The 20,597-nt window shown below is 32.1% G+C and overlaps 1 protein-coding gene across 1 annotated transcript; it reads left to right on the plus strand.

Annotated features, from left to right (window-relative positions):
* Nucleotides 1-1,454: 1,454 nt before the first annotated feature.
* Nucleotides 1,455-19,300, plus strand: LOC133187518 (ceramide kinase-like). The gene is made up of 12 exons (XM_061322920.1): nt 1,455-1,626; nt 2,801-3,094; nt 4,711-4,839; nt 5,247-5,310; nt 5,946-6,088; nt 6,721-6,795; nt 7,085-7,237; nt 7,812-7,917; nt 8,506-8,549; nt 8,798-9,003; nt 10,759-10,943; nt 15,827-19,300. Exons 1-12 carry the CDS (start codon nt 1,467-1,469, stop codon nt 15,960-15,962), a joined length of 1,695 nt encoding a protein of 564 aa, XP_061178904.1. The 5' UTR covers nt 1,455-1,466; the 3' UTR covers nt 15,963-19,300.
* Nucleotides 19,301-20,597: the final 1,297 nt, after the last annotated feature.

Below are 20,597 nucleotides of genomic sequence, written 5' to 3' on the forward strand. Positions count from 1 at the left end.
GTGTGGCGTCTTTTATTTCAAGTTCACTGGGATAAATAAATGGAAATAACTATTGTTAATTTACAAAACGTGTATAACTGTCGAGTTGAAGGCAACGGCAAGTGTTTTCTTAATTCTTCTCATGTAGAAGCTTTTGAATAAATTCTGCTTTATACGAATATGCTAATAAAGGAACACAATTAGTGCCCATTGGAATTCCAACAGTTTGTTGGAAGGCCTTGTCTGAGAAGACTACATAAATGTTGTCAATAAGTATCTCCAATCTGATTAAAATCAGATCCTTTGATCCGCTCACATAGATCGCTACACAAGGCTTGTGTAGCGATCTATGTGAGTGGATCAAAGGATCTGATTTTAATCAGATTGTAAGTATCTCCAGCATCGTTTTAATATCAACTTCATAGTATGTAGAATCAGAGTGAATTTTAACGAAGTCATTTTGCTGATGACCAATCACAAGATGTGAAATTTCCGAGTTCTGTTTTTATTGAAGAAGCAGTTGTTTGTGATATCAAAAAGCCTAGTTTTTAATTCATCGTGAGGAATTGTTGTAAACAGTGTAGAAAAGTTGTACTTTTTGATGTTGTAGAGTTTTGAAAAAATTTGTGATTTCAAATTTTGTAAAAATTCTTTAGAGTTTTTGAGAATTCACATCTGATTTACACCACTTCTAGAGTATGCTGCAGCACATGTACGCTTGAAGTTTCTCCTTAACAGCAGTTAATATTTTGGTAAGGAGTAAAGATAGGGACTTAATTGGTAGAGAATTTGTTGGACCCAGCAATATATCTTTGTTTGTAAGGATTTTTATGTGAAATCTAGATTTGTCTCCCTGTGGAGTGATACATCTAGGTATATACATAAAGGATATTTTTAAAGTTTGTTTTAAGACTGTATTATTTTTTTTTATACAGTGGCTACCAGTCTGATTAAAACTTTCTGCCATCCGACAAAAAATTCAAAACAAGCAAGTTTATTGATCTGCGGAGACGACTATAAAGGATTAGGGGGTGAATGAAATATACAGGTGATAATAGAATATGTCTAGAATTAGGGAATGAAAGGTATAGTTGATTGTTCAATGCTGGAAAGTGGAAAAATACATCCCCAATAGTGCGCAGAAAATCTCGCGCCGTATGTAAATTGCACCATATATTTGCATTACGGGATCTATAGCTTTATGATCAAAGACTAAAATATAAAACTATAACGCTACATTTTGCAGCTGTGAATTACTATACTTACTGAAGACAATAAAATTGAAAACTGTATGATACTCTACACAAAACAATATATCTTTTCATGTTAATTACAATCAAAAATACCTGAGTACTTTGTTTTTAATTTTAAACTATTTTAGAAAAGATTTAGAAAATTTCAGTCAGAACTTCAAAACTATTTATTACAGTTCATGTATTTTAAGTCGGGATCGGTCTTCACATTTCTCAAACTTTTCCCAATGGACAATGGCTGAATGTGGAGACGACATTGTCTTTCAGTCGTCTTTAGACATCAACAAAAAGCCACACCAGGTTCAGCTCACACGGAGGCATCTTACATGGGACTTGGCTTCTCCAGGAAAACCGTCTCGGAAAGCGGACAGTCCGTCATCGCAGCCATTTATCGGTAAGATTTTCTGGGTCAAGAGATTTGGTATTTACAAATCAAATGTCAACAAACAGTAAACAGAGGAGGGAAAAAGACTATAAAAAGGTTGCTGCTTTAGCGTAGAGGAAAAAAATCAACATTGAAAAGGACTTAAATACATATGATATGCAGTTACAGAAAAAATGAAATTAACGTGTGATATAGAAAGCAGATTACATAAGAACATTCTGGAGATTTTTAAATATTTGCATTTATACTGAAAACTTTCTATCGAAAATGCATTTGTGTCCAATAAATGGATATTTTATTTTCATTTATTGATCAGTTTTTTAATGATGGATTATTGTTTGTTTTATCAAATGCAGTATTAATGAAAAATGTTGAATTGCAACTGATCTTTTCCCACCCATGCAGGTAGCCTCTTTAATCTTTATTGACCTTTTATTCAACAAGGGTTGCAGTGAGTTATTTGGGGACAAATGAATATAAAAATTCAAAAACTAAGAGTATCAATAAATGCTGCATTATGAAGTTGTCTTTAATCAGTAGGAATAGAATAACAATGTGACAATGTTTTTTTTTTTTTACCAAATAAATTTGTTTGAAACTGATTTTTATGTTCTAAAGCCAAAGGGAGATAACTCTTTAAGGACAGGTCAAGGTCATAAATAAGCATAAAATTGGTACTCAATAAAATAAATGGGAATTATGTCTACAAATATATTGAGTATTCAGCCTGTACATGCAGTCAAATTTGTTATCTCGAACTCCGTGGAACCTAGAAAAAACTTTGAATATCCGAGATTTTAAGATATAGAGGGTAATTAAAATAGTTTAAATACTAGTCTAGTACATGTACTTAAAGAAAAAGTGCTTGCCAATGGGAATTCCAAATCACTTCGACATGTCCATGGTATTAAAGAATACTTATATAATAAATAAAATTTTATCTTTCTATATAACTGTGATACTGGCCTTTTGCATAGCAAATTGATATATGTAGTGAAATTTAACATATAACAGCAATTGTTTAATAAACATCATTTAGTTATAAGCCATCTAAAACTTTGCTAGATATGTTATAGATGTTAATTTGCACTGCAAAAGATCAGTATTGTATTGAAATTATAGTGATAGGGTTAATTGAATGTAGTTAATTAAAAATGAATTGTTATACATGTAATTGCAACAGGTCACTCAGGATGTAAACACGTGCCATTACAAGAAGTGATTGCTGTTAATCTAGAGCGCAGTCTCAACAAAGCATCAACTCCAAAGTCGGCCAAGAAGAGCTCCTCCACCCCTCTGAAGGAATCCCCCATCTATATAGAGCTCCAGGCTATTCATCCTGTCTCATTCTCTGTCCATTTTGTCAAGCGATGCCCCAACCACAAGTGGAAAAAGAAAAAGGTGACATTTTTCTGCCAGGGAGAAAATGTATGCAGGACATGGGTGGACAAGATTGAGGAAGCACTTTCCAATCCAGGTATTAATGTGTCGTCTTCTTAGATTATATATCACAATGACATATAATGCTCGTGGGAGCAAAGGTAGAGGGAATTGCCATTTATTTACAGTAACTTCATTTTGTAACAAATAGTTAAGTTCTCCATAATAAATACAGAAAATGATATCGAAAAGATTACATTAAATTTACATAGACTTGGATAATTTTTAATTCCAAGCAGGTATGTCATACATGGAATATACTTAGTGTATAGAAATTTAATGTACATAAAATGTTTTCAAGGTTATTGCATATGATACTCAGGAAATAAAAACTCAAATGAATAATTGATAGAGTAAGCTGACAAGGGAGTTTTGTCATAAAGTGCAGTAGACTGTAGTTAATCATGTTAATTGCAGTCATGTAAATGTCTACAAAAGGAACTGCAGATAATGTTGGATAGTGTGATATTCCTTCACAGTTCTATCCAGTCTTTTATGACAAATGACGATGTTGATCTGCAGACAATTTCTTTTTTTTTTTTATTCACTAGAATTTGTAATCCCTGAGAGATTTGGCATTGGTGAATAAGTGTTCATTTGGATCTATAAGTCTACCAAGCTATTGTATAATTTTTTGAATGAATGCTGCTGCAGTTTTTGCGTTGTCTGTTATAAGAATATAAGAATATATTATATATAATTATAATAATAAGTAAATTTGTTTTGGTACAGTGGTAATGTAAAGAAGATTGATTTCTATGTAGATTTTGTCACTTCCTGAAAAATATCAAGGAAGACTCAACTTATGTAAAAAAAAAAAAAGAAACATGTTATGTATTACCACTGAACCAGTCAGCCATGAAATACTCATGCATGTCTTCCCTAACAACTCACAACTCTTGATGTAATTAGTAATTACATGATATCATAATTATGTTACTGTCACTTTACCCATAAGACTTACCGGTTGATTATGATTATGAAGATTCAAGACATGATTGAAAGACCGTTTGTACTAATTGCCTGTATTTTAAATTTGAGCAGAATGTGTGTTATGTATATCCACAATTATTCACTATATATGCAGGTACAGGAAAATAGTACATGTATAATTTATATATAACAATATTTGATATCGACAAGTATTTTGTGCTAAAGAAACAAGTTTGAATGTTAGAGTTAATGATATCTTAGACTTCTTGATAGGAAAATTAACTTAAGATATTTGTAAGGAAAAGTTTAAGGGTATATATACACATTTACATTGAACATGTTGAAGATTCCTGATACTTTGTTGAATAATCAAGTAGAAATCTACAAAGTAATGTATATATATACATACTGAATAAACAATACTTTGTTTAATAATCTTAATTTTTATCTATTTATAAATTCATACTAACAGTCACACTGTCAATTTTTATTTTCTTGTTTGATATATGTTGTTTCCTAGACTCCTAGATGACAATTCTTAATACAACATGTTACCTTTGATTATGCTGGATGACAATGCTTATTAATGGGAGATATGTTACATTTTTATCATGCTGTTTGTCAATGTTTTTTTTTTTTCCCAGCAAGCAAAAAATTGATATAAATACTGGAGAGAGATATTTTTTAATGTATAGTAATTACTGTGTTGTAAATTTTTAGCACTAAAAAGACCAAGGAGCTTACTGGTGTTTGTCAATCCATTTGGTGGGAAGAAGCGAGCGCCCCGGGTGTATGAGGAGTCAGTGGCCCCTCTTCTGGAACTGGCCAAAATCAAAACCCATGTCATCAGTATGTATACAAATGTGTAATTAGTACACATGTTAGGCTTAACAAATGTCAAAAGAAACTGAAAAAAATTGAATTTTGAAAGATATGTGGGCTTCAAGTTTGCAGTGTTCAGTAAGATATACAGCCTTAATATAAGATACAAATGCACAAGTATTAAGCCTACAATTTAATGTAGACTGCAGAATAAATTTGTAAGATGGTTTTCTTTTTGATATCAATGTGTACATTGTAATTCAGTTTATAGGATATCAGTAAAAGGAGGTACATGTATTACTGAAAGCTATTAAAACCCTTGAGTGATAGTAACAGAACAAGTGAGGCTACAATGTAGGGGCATTAGATGTAGGTGTATAACCATGATATATTCCTGTACCTAATGAATTCTGATCAGTTTTATCCTGTTTCAGCTACCACACATGCAGGACATGCAAAAGAGGTTTTAGAAAAGTACAATCTGCAGTCAGTGGATGGGTGAGTCATTCCAGTTCAGCATTTGTATTGTGGTTTCCTTGTGTATAATTATTAAGTTTGAGTTTTACAGCCTGATTTAAAAAAAAAAATGTTTTTGTCCCATTATCAGCTTTTAATTCTTTTTTTGTGTGTTTTTAACATGATGAAACACTTATAGGAAAATTTTGATTGTTTGCTTACACCTAGGATGATTCTAATTGGCTGCATTCAAAAGTGCTTCAAATAAATCTGAAGTGTACATGTTTGTATAACAGGAGAAACAAGTTCCAAAACCACTTTTCTCAAACTCGTTCCTGAATTTTTATAATTTTCAAGAGATACTCGGCAACCCTCACCTCAAAATGAAAAAAATTAAGGAAGTCAAGTTTGATAAAAAAGAGTTGCTAACTTGGACTGGTTATGGAGCCTATATTTTTAATCTTTCTGGAAGTACCAATATAAATACATGACTCTGAATGTATTCACATAATGTTTTAATCCTCAACATGCTCCATGTACTGTGTTGTAAATGTTTAAAATATTGAGGAATGTGCTTGTATCGCCTAATTTTTCATAATTACCAATTTTATGTTACTCTTTTAACTATATTGCTGTGTATGTGTAGATAATTGATAAATGTATACTTTTGTTTGTAGGGTGGTGTGTGTGGGTGGGGATGGAATGTTTACAGAACTCCTGAATGGTCTGGTTAACAGGAGGATGTCAGAGGCAGGGAAAACTCAGACTCGAACAGAACAACCCTTATCTCCTGACCTAAGAATCGGAATCATTCCAGCAGGTATGTCTGTTAGTCTGGGGGGAAAAAAAATTAACCATATTAACAATAGTGCCTGATTTTTTTATGATTATTTCTTTTCATTGGCACATTTTACTCAGTAATTACCATAAAACAAACATTAAAACTTAATATTGCAAAAGTGAGGTTGAATATGTTAAACACACTTTTTCACTATATTTACTTTGGCCCGTAGTCTTTATATAGTACTCTAACTCAAGGTTTTACATGTATCTGAAAGGTCAAGGCCATATGTGGTTTTGATTTAATATTGTATCTGAAGCATTATCTTTTAAACTATGCACTAATATGGATTAGACAACATGTCAAATAAAAGCACATTTCCCCTGTCCTTTGACTGTATGTCAGGTGTTATCAATCAAGTTTAGCCAATGTCTGTTGTCTTCTACAGTAAATAGTCAGAATCCTTAAAATTAAACTCAAATAAAAGATGCTAAAATGATGTACATACTAGAAATATACAGCATTTTACAATTGAGGCAGTTGTTAAAGAATGTTCAACATTCTTGCAGATTTTCCATTTTGATTCATCTGTGCTAATTTCTGTCTTCATTTAAAATTTTTAGATGGCCATTGTGTTAGAGGACAGGTTATAAGTTTGATTTTCTTCCTAGGTTCTACAGATGCCATATGTTATTCCACAACAGGAATCAATGACCCTATGACGTCAGCAATCCACATTATCGTAGGTGAGGCATATTTTAATATTGTAATTTATTAATTGATAATGACTATGTCTCATTCAAATATTGCTTACAACTCAATGTTGAATTTATTTTCCACTTTAAATAGAAATAATTATTACATGGAGTTTGATTTTGTACACAATGGCATTTATTTTGATTTACATCTACTGTTTATTATCTCCATATTTCATCTACCTAGGCTACTAGTACTTAGAAGTCAGACATCTTACAATTTACAAAAGTAATAGGCAAAAAAATGTAATGTTTTCACCATTGAAGATTTGACTTGTAGGTGATTGTACAGCCATAGATGTCTGCTCAATCTATGATGGGGACCAGTTTTTACGTTACAGTAGCTCAATGTTGGCGTATGGTTACTATGGTGATATGTTAAAAGACAGTGAAAATAACAGGTGGATGGGACCAAAACGTTATCAAATTGCAGGTAATGATTTAAGCTGTAGAATTTATCACTGAATAAAGGAGAAATTCAACATGTTGTCCATTTACATGTAGACGGAGCATATTTTGAAGTTAAAGAATACAAAACTTTTTTATTCCTGGTATTTGATATAACCTTTCCATGAAATTAATGGATTACAGGACTGAATATAAAGCAGGTTGGTCACATGTTTTCATCATGTACACTCATCAACCAATCCTATGTTAATTACATTCCACATTAAATTTTATACAACTGTTTATGACTTACATTTACATATATTTTGATATGTAAGGATTTGTTTGTTTATTTTCATATACATGTACTAAATACACTGTAAATTCTTAGTATTCTCATTCTCCTTTGAAATACAAGCCAAAGTTCCATAATCAGAATATCAGTGTTATGACATCATCTTATAAACTGCACCCCATAATCTACTGACATTTTAAATGTTAAAGGGCGTAAACTCCTAACTCAACAATATTTCAATGTTAAAGCTTGTGTAATAGGATGTTGTACAGCATCTATGGAATTTTTTAAAAAATTTCAATAAAATGACTGTTTCTTTTTATAGGTGCCAAAAAGTTTTTGGGTAACAAGTCTTATGAAGGGGAGGTGTCATTTAAATTGGCCTCCTCAACAGATTCAAACCCTCGGGACAAAATCACCTGTAATTCAGGGTATGAACATTAAATGATTTTTTTTTTGTTATCTTCCTTTGTATTTTTTTCTTTGTTAATAAGTATGAACTTGTTTAACTGATTAAACTGTCTTTCAGTTTTGAATTTAGACATTGTATATTAGAGCAAAAGGATGTTCTTTGAAATTTTAAATTCAGTCCTGCAATGTTTCCCTTAAATATTTGGGGAAAGTATTTCAGAAGTCTGGTAAAGTATCTGAAATTCTGGTAACAAAGGTATTGAAAACTACCTTTAACTCACTTGATTAGAGAAATGTATTAGAAATTATAATAGTATGAACTTGTAGAAGTGATATAATTACCCTTACTTCAATTAGTGTGAAATCACTAATTTTTGTGCAGTGTAATTTTCTTTGTTTTTGTGGAAAGAAGAGAGCCACAAATTCATGTCGAGCAGGAAATGTAAAATTTCAAATGTTTAACAGCTCAACACTTTGTCAACCACAAAATGAAATCCCCAAAACCAGACTTTTTCTCCATTAAAATTAGTCCCACAAAAATTTGTGATTTTACAGTACTTTTTAGCTCAAATTGGAATATATACATATGTGTCAATGGTTATTTTCAGCTGTAATATTTGTGCCATGAGTAAGAACTCGCAGGAAGAAAAAGGTAAGTCTAAAAAAATTATATAAAAAAAAAAATTTTTTTTGAAAGCAATTTCTTTTTCTCCAGGAAAGTTTTATCTTTCCCTGAAACCATTGTCACATTCAGTAAGTGTGCAGGAAGTGTGTGTTATCTTACCTCCTAGACTCTCTACCTCCTCCCCCTCCGAAAACTGATGCATGCTGTTGATATGTTTTCAAAAGATTTTTTTTTTAATTTAAAGAATATTTGAAATGTCTCTCTGTTAATCATAGGATCTGAAGGCTGGCACACTGTGAGGGGGAAGTTTCTAGCAGTAGCTAGCTTCACCATGAGCTGTAGATGTTTGATCAGTCCCATGGGACCCTCCCCCTACTGTCACCTGGGAGATGGGACTTCAGACCTGCTCCTGATACAAGAGTGTTCTCGTGTCCAGTTCCTACGTCACCTATACAGGTGTTCCACAACCAATGGCAACCAGGTAAATCATTGAAACACATCAGTTAATATTCTAACTAATTGAATGGTTTGCTCAATAACGCATACATAAACTGTATATTCCATGTACAAAATTCAGAGGACAATGATAAACAAAAAAAAAAAATATTTTAAAATCTTTGAAGAACAGCAGGGTAATAATTGAAATAGTCAAATTAACAGAGAAGCATCGTAATTTAATGAAAATTTAGTCCCCCCCCCCCCAAAAAAAAGGGTGATGAGGTTAGGGTGGGATTACAGTGGGATTAATCTTCAGGCCCTCTCAATTTATGTGTATTCAAAGAGCAATTACCCACATAGGGCCTTTTTTGGCCTTGAGAATTTCTGAAAAATCGAAACTGCTCAATTTTGGTTGAAAATGCAGTATTTATAACTTGGACCCTTGGTGACTGTGTTTCTATTGAATATGAAGTAATTTTCTCTCTAGTCAATGCGTTATGGCGTCATAAAATGCGTCATTTTTCCCATATCCTGTAAATTCCCTTAAAAAATGGCCAAAAGTTGAGGTATTTTTTCAATTTTCATGTAGAGCACAACCTCTGATCCAAAATATGCAATTACATAATGAAAGATCTGTTTCTGAAGATCACAAAACATGTTTTAATTTTTGGATTGTGGGCTGTGCTCATATTTTAATTCTTTGCTGAATGTAGTCAAATACGCATGTTTTCTGCAAAACTCAAGAACATTGCATTTTCTCAAAGCCTGTTTTCCCAAAACCTGGATTCTCAAAAAGAAATTTTGTTATAGGAAATGAGAGCGCTAAGTCTCTACTTTATTATGATATATGAAATGGGACTGAGGGTGATAGTCAAATAATTGATATAAGGACAGGGCCATTTTATGCATAAAGTGAACCTAGCTCTTTGTTGGCAGTAGATGGTTGGGGGTGTGTGTGTTACACCAGGTGGTCCAAGTTTAATACATGTATATGTGTTACTATATGAATATATAGGAAATGATTTTTGAAATCTGAAGAAGAAAAGTTCCGTAATCAGTCAGATTCAAGTTGGTTCAAAATCCTGGCTCTTGGGATGGGTCACAATATGAAACAGAAATGTATCAGCTACAACAAGATCAGCAAAGCAATCATTTTCTGTCCCCAGCTTGCTCTAAAAGTGGGGGATATTAATTTGGTTCTGTCTGTCCATCCATCCATCTGTCTAACTGTCATTCTGTTTGTGTATAACTCTTAAAAAGCCCTTAATCTTTTGTAATGAAATTTTATATAATTATAACTCTCCATGACTTATATAAGACCCCTATTGATTTTGAGGTCATAGGGTCAGAGGCCATGATCAGAAATTCCTAATATTGCATAAAATAGTTTTATGATGATAACTTTACTTCTCTTTGAGCTTTAGCAATGAAACTTAGTGATGAATCTCTCTAATTGAAGAAAGTCAAGATCAAACCTTGTTTTCTTTCTTTGTCTGATTTTTAAAAGGTCTTTCACCCCTTTATTTTGTCCTTAATTTGGCACGAAGCTTCAACATATTTTTGATTTAAAATGGTGGAAGTCATGGACTTACATTTATGGTCATAAGAAGGGGTTTTCTTTACTGCATGTTCAATAGAAAAGTAACTTACCTGTACATGTAGGTAAGTATCATGGTTCATTGAGTTTCCTGTATTGATTTGTGTTATTGATGAAATTTCAGTGAAGTGCCCAGAACATGCAGGATAATCAACTTGGCTAACAGACAAACAAATGACTATATTGACATTCATTTTTCAGTTTGATCTACCATTCATCAAAATTTTTCGAGTCAGGGAGTGGAGTTTTTCTGTCCCAATGAACACAGACTCTGAGAGTGACAGCCAGTCTAGGTCCTCCACATCCAGCAGGGCGAGTCGAGCCTCCACTCACAGTGTGTGGAACTGTGACGGGGAGGTAGTTACCTCCACTGATCTCCAGATCAGGTATAAACACTTAATGATACAGAATATTGATTCCTTATTGATTTGTAGTATGTACAGATATCTTGGGTATTCCTTTGCTTCAATCAAGCCCTAAACAAGTAGATACATGTATTTCTTAGTTCACTCAAGCCAAAACTCGAACGTGAACACAAATGGTTACTGTGTACTCATTTTAATTAGTGGGGGTCAATGTTTATGGACAAGCAAAATTTTACTTGTGGGGACGTAATTTTGTGGGTTACTGATTTATATTGTAGATTCATTGAATTAATATATTTACAAAATTAGCATTCATGGTGATGTTAATTTGTGGGTAAGGGTGACCCACAGTATTCACAAACATTGGTCCCCCACAAACAATGATGATTCCACAGTAAATGAATCTGCAAGCATTCCAAGGACATTTACCAGTAGATTCAAAGAGCTAAAGCCACGAACCATCATATTTGGCCCTGTGTTTTTCACAAAAATAAAGTTTCGATTCAAGAAGAGTACTATACGTTAAATGTTAGAGGACAACATACTTCTTTTCCATATGTAACTCATTTCGTTATATAATCTGCCATTAAGCACGTGCGACAGTTGGAAAATGCTACAGTTTCATTCAAACGTTAAAAATGCCGATTTTTCCGACAGATTTTCCCAATGTTAGATGTGGCCACAGTCAAGAACAACTTTTATACTTACCATAGATATAGATATCGCCGATACAAATCTTTATGTTTATTATCGTTGTTGTTCGTGGCTGTGGCCAATATGAAATTTAATTTTATATTTAAATTCTGATGGATCAAATAATCGCTAATTTGTGAATCAATCCTTTACATTCAATTCATGCAATAATAAAAAAAATTATAAATTTCGCAAAATATGCTAGAAAATCAGTCTATTGTTCATTTAAAACGCTAAATGTGAAGAAGAGTCAACTATATATATTTTCTGAAATAAATATCTGGAAAAACTTAAGATTTTTGTTATGAATAGGTCTATTATATATGACGTTACTAGTAATACGTCAGTTGTGACGTCATAAAGGCTGTAAATTATTTGGGATATTGTTGAAAAGTTTGTAACGCTCTCGAATAATGAAATTAAGATACTGCCCCTATTTATATGATTTAAACCCAACTGGATGATACCATCAAATTATACGTTATCAGAAATTCCCGCCATGGTGCTTTTCTTTACTACCCCTTTCCCCCCTCCCTTGAAATAATTCAAAATACTGTTGTTTACAGTGTTAACAGGCATGACTTAAATTGTAAACAAATTAGTAAAAAATGTAACGAAGATATCACGCTAGACCTTTGTAAAACAAGCGAAATAATAATGACATGCTGTCCAAAGTGAAAATTAAAAAAAGAATTTAAAAGAAATGGCAAAAAAAAATCTACATTTCCGCACCGAAATTCACCCTTTTGTGTACATGCAGAAGAATCATCTCAGAGGAATTATTAAATTCAGATATATCGATGACTTATACATGCTGATACAAAATAATGTATAGTTATAGTATACTTGTATGTGTGTACCGATATCGACTTTCGTCAAAACACTTGCACTTGACGAACCCGCTCCCGTGATCTAGAACATAGCATATATTTTTAGTATGTCTGCATTAGTGAGGATATTGATGCATGTATACATATAACAAATAATTGATCTTGTCATCATTTGTGAAACATAATTCAAATATACCCCGAGTGAGCAAAAATGCATTAAATTCATGTCAGATGTCTAAGAATTCAGAACCGTGAAAACACATGGAGAGAAAGAGAGAGTCCTTAGAATGTGTTTTAAAAAACAAAATAATAAACCGGGAATATATTCTTTGAAACGTATGGTCGTAAGTTGTTAATAGCCTTTTTTTTTAAACCTGGGCCAACGAAGTAGATTTTTTTTTTTTTTTTTTTGGATAATAAATTTTACTCTTTTTTAAATCTTTTGTCATCTTATTCTGGTATAGTACCTCCTTCCTCAGTATTAACTATTACATGTAGTATCATGATATATAGAATGGTAGATGCAAGACTTCCAGTTGAGATTGAAAAAAGAGGGGGGGGGGGCTACAAACTAATGACAGCAAAACTTGCATCTAATTTAGTTATTTTCAGTTCATTCTCATAAGTTGTCTTGAATTTAACTTTCTTTATTGTTAATTAATAGAATTCAATATATTAATTGAAAATTGTTTAATATTTTCCTACACCTATTTTTCCTCAATGAGGGAGGGGGTGGGGTGGGGGTGGCGGTGCCACTTTTCACGAAAAAGAAAAATTCATAAAGAAAACTTAAAATATATATACGACGTATATATAAAGACAACTCTTATTGGTTCTCTGAGTAAAACCTTTATAAGCAAGCTTTTCTTGTGTAAAATCAATCTTCCGATGATTGTAGGACAATTAAACAAGGATAAATGAACATGTACTTGTTTTTCACTTATGATAGTGACCCACATATCAGCAATGCAGCTCTACTCTTTTTATAAACCAAAAAAACAAAAAACAAAAACAATGTGCAAATGAAATCGAAAGTGTGGATCTTACACTATGGTTATGTATGATAATAACGAAAAATTGCTGATGTTTAATCTTTTGGTACATTTACATGGAAAATAATCATAGAATTTTTGCAGACTCCTACCTTTACAAATTCCTCGCAGATAAGATATTTGCAAGAAAAATATTCGAATATTTTGCAGGAGAAGGGGGGGGGGGTGTAGCAAAGACCCTTAAATATATACCGGTAATAATGGACAGTGACAAGCGATTTTTTAACATTTTTTTCCTTAAGAATATTTTTTGAAATGTAAATATATTCCATATTACTCCAAAGAAACTCACATTTAGGGCTAGAATGCTTTAAAGAGTTCTGTTTTACTAAAAAAAAAACCATTCTGATGAATTGCGAAATCCCTTTCCAATTAATCTAAAATTTTCACTGTTTCTGTATCGAAAACGACGTTCAAATTATTGTTATAAATAAATAAATTGATTAATTACAAGTCTTTCCAACTTTTTTCTACCTCCTCTCTTGCAAATAATCTAGATCTTTTACATGTAAATGTTAAAAAAACTCGCAATTTCAAGATCTAAGAATTTCGTTTTTTCGAATTTTGAAAGTCTATTTCAATTTAAACAAAACTTTTCAGAAACATTCCTTTCAAGATCATTTCAGTTATCTTGTCAATTATTTTTTTCCTGACTGCCCCCTTCCCAACTTTGAAAAACGATACTACGTGCGTAGACGCACATGCCAAAGATCAGCTTAATACCTGCAGGCCTGTAAGGAAAAATCCGGAAAACAAAGTTGGACAGACTATCAGCATTTGAAGCATGTCATATTGTTTATGATGATCAATACTTAACTAGGAGCAAAGCATCGCTCAAAAATGTGTTGAAGGGAAAATAAATAGAACGTTCCTTCTTTAATATTATATTACATAGGAACCAGGTAGAATAAAAAAAATTACCAAGACAGTCACACAAATTATTGTACCCCCCGCTTGAAAAGTGGGGGGTTACAGTGATGGGGGTGTCTGTTTGTACGTCCGTTACGCTGTAGGGTACACATCTCTTATCTGCAACTCCTCTTATACGACTGAATAAGATTTAATGATACATTCACAGAATCTTTGTTACAAAGTGCCATGCATTGTGCGCCCTCTGTTTCACTTTTTGATCGGACACATACATGTATTTCGGGTTTCCCATTGCAAAATATGGACTTTGCCATTATAAACATATGGGAGACGGGGGATATCATTTTGTGAGCCCAGTGCTCACAGTACCTCTAGTTTTTACTACATGTATCTTTAAAATTCAATCAGTTAAATACGATCGAGGTTGCCAATGTAAAATCAAGTTCCAAAATCCTTTTAAAAGTCTTAAATTAATTATGATGTTTATTATTATAGTATTAATACTAGTTTTAATTCAAAGTCACATATTCATACGTGTAAAATCGATCAAGGAATTTTTTCCGCCCTACGACGTGACAGAAAATGACGTTCTACTAACATTTTCCTTTAAAACACCATTATACTTCAGACTCTCTTTTTCAAAAAATATAATCGATATCGGAAAAAGAAAAACGGAAAAGAAAAGCTAAAAGTCTTTACTATCAATTGACAAAAACCCGTTAATTTTTGAGACAGGGCCATTTTTGATGCTTCGTGGCTCTTGCTCTTTGCTCAATTCATGGTCCCTTGTTCTAAGATGTCAGATTTTCCGTTTGGAATACTCAACAAAAAATCTTTTAAAGAACAAGAGGACCACAGTTGGTCCAATTTATATTTATATACAGTCAAACCTATCCTGTAACTCAAAGGAATAGTGATTAAAGTTCGAGACCAAAAAAAAGGGTAAAAAAAGAAAACGTGGTTTAGACTACCAGTCACTTCGACATATCCAAGGTATTCAAGATATCAGTGTTTGAGATAATGAAGTTCAACTGTACTCATATGAAAAGTATATTCTACTTGAAACATTCCCATGTAGTGTAGATTCAGCATTTTCAAATCTCTCAAGAAAGCTGGGGTTAGGAGTTTGTTATTTCTTATTTACAACACTACAACAGTATTTGATTGATTTTGATGTACTCTGACAGTAAAGATAAAAGTTGTTGACAGTATGTCTGTTTTTGACAACAAGGGGTTATATATTCATTAATTAATCTCTCAGGAAATGTGACTCAGATGAGTTTTAATTAAGATCTAAGAATTTCTTGTTTCATGTCTTTTCTATTGATCAAATCTTAACAGTGATCAGAATTTTGCAGTTCAGCCATGTCAATTAAATGTTGTAAATTAAGAAGTAGGGATGAAGTACAAAATAATGTATGGGATAAACATACAGTACATGTGTATTGTTTCATTTCAGAACCCACTGCCAGCTGATCAAGCTGTTTGCCCGAGGGATTGAGGAGCTGGAAGTTAACGCCTCCCAGTCCTGTACCTCCTGTTGTGATCTGTGTGACCCTGAGGATAAGTACACAAGTATAGGAGGTCACACCTGAGTGACGTTCGACCCCTCACCGGTAGTTAAAGGCCACACAAGGAATTATGACCATCACACTTGATTGAAGTGAGGCACCTCAAGTGATTCATGCATGTTACTTTGCTTTGGAGTAATTTTCTATTTAGTGAATACTTTCGTTAGTACTTTTTCTATTTGTGAAAGAAATAACATAAGTAATTGTTTCTGTGGGGAAGTTGTTTTTGTATTGCTATTCAGAAATGGAAGTTAAAAAAGAAAAAAAAAATCCATGAAGAATAATGAAAATACATGTAGCATCTTTATGAGCCTCTAAAAAGACAGAGATTTATACCCACAGAAAGGATTACTTGTAGGGTATGTAAAGAAGGAGGTGAATTAATAGCAGTCTGTGATATTATTTATGTTTTTAATGTCATACATGTATTATGTTTATGCTGTATTTTTCTGAGAAATCTATTACATCATTATCAGTTGCCCACTGCTGTCAGTATGGACATGCTTAAGCACATTATCAGTTCACAGTATCAATTACCCTTATATACATGTATTTTTTGATGAGGGAGTAAAATTATCTTATCAAAAGTATACTAGGTGAATGAAAGAGATCTTTAAGCAATATTTTTGAATACATGTACAATGCAACACATTCCATACAAACTTTTCACAAGCACACAGTCATGCATAATAAATGTGGTGTGAAGTACACACTTGTATAGGTTCATGATTTTTTTTTTTATCTAAAATGATAGAAACTTTTGAACTACTTTGAAAGTATCAAAATAACTTTGTATTCTGTGCAATATTGTATATTTTAAGCGCATTCATTTTTCTAAAGATGAGTAAGGGTAGATGAATGGGAAAATCATTATTCTTAGAGATTAGCAATACAGTGGTTGATTTAGTTTCCTTCTCTCTTTGTTGGGGGAATTTTTTCTCTCTATGATACAGTGTACAAAGTCCATCTGTCCTTCAACTGACAAGAATGCATAATTATGATTAGTTGAGCATTACTGAAATCAAATTAATGGGTAGCTGAAATGTCAGTATTTGTCATCATACAGAGGTTTGATACATTGAAATTCTGTTCAAGAAATTGATTTTAAACTCAAATTTATTTTTTCTGAAAATAATATCTAAAGGATCTTAATCCAGAGAAGCTTACATGTAAATACTGGTTCATTGATTAAATCATTTTTAATTAAGAAGTGAATTTCAAAGATTTATAGTACCCTGCCTAGTCTATGATACATTATATATTCTATAAATAATTATTATAGCAATGGAAACTTATTGCACTACAACTTTAACTGCCAGAAAATTACTATCTGCTTCAGCACTGTGTTGTCATATCTTGATTCTCATTTCATCACTTTCTTCAAAGGTTGTTCACATAGTACATGTACGTAAATTAGTTGGGCTTGAAAATACCTGGGTACTCATTTTCTGAAAGTATTGAAATTTTATGTGAAGGTTTTCAAATAGGTCAGCATGCAGGGAACCAACCATTTTCCATTTTTACATACCACTTGACATACATGTAGTAATTCTACTCATCTAATATTATATGTGATAGCATTGATCTCTATGTATTCAGAACTTAAAACATGTTTACTGTATGGAGAGTCTATGACAACAGGGAGATGACATAAGCTTAGCCTATTTGATCACAGACAACATGCATGCACTGATTAAGCTCATGTGGAATTTTTGACCTTTTAATTAATACTTGCAGATGATAAAAATAAGCAGACAATTATCTCAATGTTTTACAATTTGTTGCAGTGGTATAGTTCAAAGTAAATCCAATCCATCATTAAGCAAAGTTACCTTATATCTGAATCAATGCAAATGTAGTAATGTTCAATGCAATTAATAATCAATATAATTTATGCAACTGTAGATATATATATTTTTAAATACATCTGTTTTGAAATCCCAAGAAGTTGTTCAGATCCAATGGAAAATGGAGTAGCCTTCTATTCTGAAACTATTAATCAGGAATATATATCTTAATTAGACTTTATTTCTAAAATAAGAAAGTAGAATGGTTTTTTTAATTTGAAGAAAACAGAATACATGTTCCTTTAAGGAATAACTTAATAATTGCTTTTTCTTTACTGGACATATCTGCACTACTCTTTTGTTACATTTTGTTTCATGTAAAGTGAATGTAAATCAATGATAACTTTATTTAATAATTACAGTACATTCCTGACAGTTTGTAGATGAGACTAAATTGTGAATTTTATTTTTGTCTGTATAGAAGATGGAAGTAGATTTGAATATATTTTTATGCTTGTGTTTTAGCTATGTTTCTGAACAAATCCTATATATTAATTTTTCATAGGACATTAGGTGAACTTCGGTAAGGACAGCATCTATTAATGGGTTTAATTTGTTGTATGGATGCCTTGCATCCCCAGATGATCTAATTCTGAAATTTGCAATGGAGTATCTTAACAAATTTTACATTAAATAAAATGAGTATATCAGAAAGAGGATAGAAAAGTATCTGCCTTCTGATATATGTTGTAGGAACTATAATTCTACATTACAGAAGTTCTACATGTATACTTTTGTAATTTGAATGGTTGCTGTCCTTGCAATGTTTACCACAAATGTGTGTTACGTGTACTTGGTAAACTTAATACGTCAAGTATATCCTATATATTTTAACAATTTTTTTTCTAAAAGTGTGAAATATGTAGCTGCCACTTTACTGTGTACTTTCAACATGCTTGGGTTGCACTTTAATGACCTTTTCCCAATCAGGATTATGGTGAAAATGGTGCACTGAAAAATTATAGACTTTTTTGGCCAACAATCAATGCTATTAATCAAAAGGTAACTTTGCCAAAAATGTAATGTTTAAAGAAAGCAATTTTCAATATCCCCGTAGAAAGAGGAATGCATTTTATTTTTATATATTTTACTAAATATAGCTTATTTTTCAAGTCATTCAAACAGTTTAAATAATATGACAGGTGTAATTATTGAAAGTCATTCATACTTTATATTTTTATTGATTAATCAATGCAAAGAATTTATTTTTATGAATTCAAGGTTTTTAAAACAATGCAATTTTTCCAAATGTTACAAAGCTTATGTACGTGAAGCATATATCAGATGTGTATATATTGTAGTAGACGGTTATCTTATTCTATGCCTTGTTAACATGGAATCAAAAAGGAATGACCATAATATTTTTTTTTTTGCTGCACATTTGTTGGATTGAAACGCTTTAGATGCTGTTTTTATTTATAATTATAGTAAGTGGTCTCTGTGAACCAAAATTGTTATGCGTTCTAAGGCTTCAGATGTCATTGTTGATTTCTTAGTAAATTATACTTTATTCTACTTGTTGTTTTCACTTTGGGATAATTAGAATTATTATTCCTCTACTAATTTTTCCCTCTATAAAAATTAGATCATCAGGTTTGAATAATTCCCCCAAAATCACTGAATGGACGAAACCCAGTTTTGCCATGCGTTAGTCATGAGCTAACCGGGTGCTAATTCAAGATTTTTGGTGACTGTTGTCTGGCTGTTCACTATACTTGCAAAACTTGCACGATGGGCTGAAGATTTTTATAGGAAAAAAAGAAAAACGTATTTTAATGACAATGTCATTAAAGTCACAAGAACAGGATGTAAATACTAACAATTAAGTGTGCTTATAAATAATGTAATCATAGGGAAATTACCTTTACCATCATTGTAGGAAAATGATCATATCACTCATTTACGTTATTTAATTTTCCTACAATGCTGACAACCCTAGTATTTCCAATGATGGCAATAAAAATACTTTTCATTGTTTATATTGACGGATATAGTGTTGGATATTCATGTACATGGACAACTGTGATCATCCAAGACATCTATAGATTGTCCCATATGACGAGTTTTTTTTATAACCCCCCCCCCCCTTTCCCCGGAACCGAAGGTTAGGGAAGGATGTGCATTGAAATCAGTTCTGAGTTGAGTTTCAAGGAGTTTAGTTAGACATGCAAACAGCATTTTGATATCTGTCCACTTCAAGATTAGTAATCATTTCTGTTAGAGAATTTTGATCAAGCAGGTGTTATCCATATCTTTTGGGAATTTGGAAGATGAATAAAAGATCTGATCACTTAGTTGCAATTGATAACATCTGTTGGATTAAAATGTGTAGTTCTTGATGGCCAGATATTGTTTTCAAAATTAATTTGGTATAAAGTTTAAAAACATTTGACCTTGAATAATGTAATACTTTTTATATATCTACTAACAACCAAATTGCAGAATGTCATGTTCACTAAAATGACAGATGGTTGCAATTAAATTTTACAATCTATTAAAAACACAATTACATGTATTCTATTTGAATGTTATATTAGGCTGTGCCACAGTTCATCATTTATAAAGATACAATTCAGTTTGGACTGACATTGTAAACATTGTGGACACACTTTAGATCCATAGAGTACTTTTAGTGACATGATATCATTCTTGAAAAACCCTGCGGGGGGTTTTGTCAATTTTGAGCATTTCTGTTTTTATTCTGACATTCAGTTAACTAACATTGACCAGCATATTGGCTAAGAATAAAACAAACAAACAAACAAACAAAAAAAATGCATGGTACATTTTAAATAATGATGCATGTTTGAAA

The sequence above is a fragment of the Saccostrea echinata genome, unplaced genomic scaffold, assembly GCF_033153115.1.
Source record: "Saccostrea echinata isolate AGI-Se365-2 ecotype Australia unplaced genomic scaffold, CSIRO_AGI_Sech_v1 ptg000015l, whole genome shotgun sequence".
Classification (NCBI taxonomy): Eukaryota; Metazoa; Mollusca; class Bivalvia; order Ostreida; family Ostreidae; genus Saccostrea; species Saccostrea echinata.